Raw genomic sequence first — 4,002 nt, 5'->3', positions numbered from 1 at the left:
CTCTCCTTTGGCAAGAGAAACCCAGCTTTTCCGAGGAAAACACAAAAGCCTCCCCCTGTCCCTGGCCACCTAAACTAAAGGGAAACAACCCCACACAGCGGATCCCGGCGGTTCTCCCGCGTTCCCAGGGCCTGGACCACGTGGGGCTGACTTAGCAGCCACACCGTCCACCCCGGGCATGTACGCGTGTGTTGTTTTAGAACAAGAAGGCCGGGAGAGAGAGTGGGCGTCCACATGGGGGGTGGGGGACCAGGCTTCCTTCAGGATTCATTCACTAATTCTCCTTTCCTCTCCTGTCTGCCTCCTACGGGTAGCTCAGTCGGTGACATTTGCAGGGAGACAGTATCCGGAAAATCCCCGTGACAGACGCAGGCGGCCGGGTGGGGAGGCAAGGAGCGACCCTGCGAGGCAGGCCGGCTCTGGCACGCCCGTCGCGGCCGCCTCAGGCTCCCACCCGACCCCACAGCGCCCCGGGGTGGGTCCCGACTGCAGCCGGGGCTCCTTCACTTCCGGTGGCCCAAACCCTCCGACACCTCCAGGCTCCGGGTAGTCGCCGCTTCCCTGAGGGGCTGCGGGGGGCGGCCGGGACGCGGCCTGAGGAAGCCCGAATCCAGGCAATCCGCTTCCAGACTCGCCCCGAGCCCGAGTGTGTCCGCGCCGGGACGGCCGTGGGTGCGGGGGGCATCGGGAAGGGAAGGACGTGGATGGCCGGGCGGCAGGAGTGCGTCGCGGGAGAATGGGGGGATGCAAAGGAAAACAGCACAGCAGAGGCATGCCGGCGGCTCCCAGCCCAGCTGTGCCAGCTGCCGCTTCCTCTGGCGCGTGGGCCGGGCGGTGCAACCTCCGTTCCCCCCCACTCCATCTTTCTCATCACTACCTGTCCTGCCCCCACTCCAACCCGCCACACGCGCACATGCCTTCCCCACTCCGGCGCGGGCGGATCTCCGGCCTTGCCAAGGGGGTAGTAGGGAGGAGCTGGGGGAGGGGGAGGCCTGCGAGTTTCTAACCTTGTTCTTATAAACAAACCCACATGTGCAGCTGCCGCTGCTGCAAACTCACCCCACAATCCCGGATAGAAGTCCTGCCCCTTTAAGAGAGAAAAAAAAAAAAAGCTCCCCCCCTTCGCTTCACACCCCACCCATCCACAAGGACCTTTGTCTCCCCACCCCCTTCTTGGCCGAAGGCCCCGCCCCCTCCGACGCCTGGGGACCAATAGGGGAAGGAAATAAGGCCGAGGAGTTGGACGTCATCGCGTCCGTCCAATCACGGGGAGCGTTGGTGGGAGGCCTCCCGGAGGGCGCGCGGCGAGGCAGGAAGGGCGGAGAGGCAGCACAGGAGGGAAGATGGAGTGCTCGGCCGGCGGTGTGGGCGACGGGGACTCGGCCGTGTCCCAGCGGGACCTGCACCTGGTGCCCGAGCGGCTGCAGAGACGCGAGCAGGAGCGGCAGCTGGAGGCGGGCAGGCGGAAACAGAAGCGGCAGGACCAGGAGGTCGAAGGGGAGAAGAGCGAGTTCTTGGCCGCCTCCTTCGGCCGCGAGCGAGCGGCCGTGGAAGAGCTGCTGGAGCAGGCCGGAGGGTCGGTGGAGCGGCTGGAGGAGGCGGCCTCGCGGCTCCAGGCGCTGCAGAAGCTGCTGAACGACTCGGTCCGGTTCCTCACCGCTTACGATCTGCGGCAGGGCCAGGAAGCCATGGCGCGGCTGCAGGCGGCCCTGGCCGAGCGGCGCCAGGAGCTGCAACCCAAGAAGCGCTTCGCGTTCAAGACGCGGAGGAAGGAAGGCGCCGCCGCGGCCCCCGCTGCCCCCGCTGCCCCTGCCGTCCCCGCTGCCGCTGCCCCCGCCGTCCCCGCCGGGGTGGACGCAGTCGACGGTGTGCCGGCCTCCGCGCCGGCCGCGCAGGACCGGGATGGAGACCCGGACTCCAGCTGGGTGTGCGGCTTCTCCAACCTGCAGTCCCAGGACCTGGAGATGAGAGGCGACGAGCTGCGGCAGCGCGATGTCCTGCTGACCGGCCTGAGCCACTGCACGGTCCGACTCTACGGCAATCCCAACACGCTGCGGCTGACCCAGGCCCGCGGCTGCACGGTGCTCTGCGGGCCCGTGTCCACCTCCGTGTTCCTGGAGGACTGCAGTGACTGCCTGCTGGCCGTGGCCTGCCAGCAGCTCCGAGTCCACAGCACGACCAACACGCGCGTCTTCCTGCACGTGACCAGCAGGGCCATCGTGGAGGACTGCCACGGGATCTGCGTGGCCCCCTACACCTGGAGCTACCCGGGCATCCTTGAGGATTTCCAGGGCTCCGGTTTAGACAAGAGCAGGAATCACTGGGATGACCTGGATGACTTCAACTGGCTGGCCCGGGATGTGGCCTCCCCGAATTGGACTATTCTTCCAGAAGAGGAGCGAACGACCCAGTGGGACTAGGCCCTTGGTCCGGGCTTCGTTCGCTCTTCCTCTGTGGGATGGACTCCTGCCCAGGGGCATGTCAGAACTCGGCTGCGTAGAGTTGCACTCTTTAAGGCTGCAGGTTGTGAGGGGCTGCCATTAAATTCTTGACAGATCCGAGATGTACCAGCTGTCTTCTCTCTGGGAACCGTGTAGGGGCGGAACGCCATGGCAGAGTGGGTTTTCAGGGACCTGGGGTGGGTGAGGCAGGCCTCCGACGGGTGTGCGCTGAGAACAAATGCAGGTGGGGAAAGTTGCAGTGCAACCCTGAGTTTGTGGAATTTTATCAGACTTGTGTAGGGCACCCCTCACGGGGTTTGGGGAGTGGAAGATTCGACTTAGGCACTTTGCAAAAGCAGCGCTGTTAGGGCCTGTTGGGCATCTGGACTCTTACCCACTCATCGACATTTTCATTCACAATTTTGGGGTGGAGGGGGCTCGAAGACTGGTGAAAGATACCAATCCCTAAGGCCAAAGTAACTGCTGTGGCTACCTAGTTGTTGTTTTTTAAAGGTTTATTTATTTTACCTCATTGATTTGTTTTTTTAAGATTGTTAACATGGTTGAGAGGGATGCATGCCCCATGCGCCTCCGTTGTAGAGTGCTGCGTGACTTTCAGTGCTTTCCTGGGCGCTGGCTTGGATACAGGGCAGAGGATGGCTGAGTGGGTATCTGCACCTTCAAGGGTCACTCAGATGAAGCTCCTGGCTTCGGATCAGCTCAGCTCTGGCTGTTGCAGCCCTTTGGAGAATGAACCAGCACTCTGTGACTCTGCCTTTCAAATCAAAATTTTTGGGGTGGGCCCGGCGTGGTGGCCTAGTGGCTAAAGTCCTTGCCTTGGTTGTGCTGGGATCCCATATGGGCACCAGTTCTAATCCCAGCAGCTCCACTTCCCATCCAGTTCCCTGCTTGTGGCTTGGGAAAGCAGTTGATAACGGCCTAAAGCCTTGGGACCCTGCACCCGTGTGGGAGACCTGGAGGAGGTTCCTGGCTCCTGTCTTCAGATCGGCGCAGCTCTGGCTGTTGTGGTCACTTGGGGAGTGAATCATCTGATGGAAGTTCTTCCTCTCTGTCTCTCCTCCTCTCTGTATGTCTGACTTTATAATAAAAAAAATAAAAATAAAAAATAAATCTTAAAAAAAAAGCTTAAGAAAATTATTTATTTGAAGCAGAGGGAAAGAGAGAGAGATCTTCCATCTACTGTGTTACTCTGCAGATGGCTACAGTGGCCAGGATTGAGACAGGCTCCTCGACCCACAAAAGTGGCAGGGACCAAAGCACTCAGAGCATTGCAAATGCCTTTCCCAGGTCTTTATACATCGTGGGAGTAGCTTTACCAGTCGTAAGCCACAATATTACTTCTTGCCTCCAATTTGTAATCATTAGGGTTAAAAAAAAAATGCCCCTTTGAATGTTGTACGCCAATTATTTGGTGTTTGTGTGATGGTGCACATGGGCCGGCACCTCGGTGTGAAACGCCTGAATCGGTGGTTTATGAACGTGTAGAACTGATAGACTCGCGTGGGGTCGCCTGTCAGAGGGTTATCAGTTTACGTTCAGG

At 60.2% G+C, this 4,002-nt stretch overlaps 1 protein-coding gene across 1 annotated transcript; it reads left to right on the top strand.

Moving 5' to 3' along the window:
* The first annotated feature begins 1,327 nt into the window (after window positions 1–1,327).
* Window positions 1,328–2,561, top strand: TBCC (tubulin folding cofactor C). The gene has a single exon (XM_040982976.1). The coding sequence runs from the start codon at window positions 1,344–1,346 to the stop codon at window positions 2,418–2,420; it is 1,077 nt and encodes a 358-aa protein (XP_040838910.1). The 5' UTR covers window positions 1,328–1,343; the 3' UTR covers window positions 2,421–2,561.
* The last annotated feature ends 1,441 nt before the right edge of the window (window positions 2,562–4,002 follow it).

This window comes from Ochotona curzoniae, unplaced genomic scaffold (genome assembly GCF_017591425.1).
Source record: "Ochotona curzoniae isolate NIBS_2020 unplaced genomic scaffold, NIBS_Ocur_1.0 contig_3819, whole genome shotgun sequence".
NCBI lineage: Eukaryota > Metazoa > Chordata > Mammalia > Lagomorpha > Ochotonidae > Ochotona > Ochotona curzoniae.
This window is presented reverse-complemented; position numbering and strand designations above follow the sequence as displayed.

Bases quoted from the DNA above. Each gene is read 5' to 3' on its own strand.
- TBCC (XM_040982976.1), top strand. From the start codon at position 1,344: ATGGAGTGCTCGGCCGGCGGTGTGGGCGACGGGGACTCGGCCGTGTCC.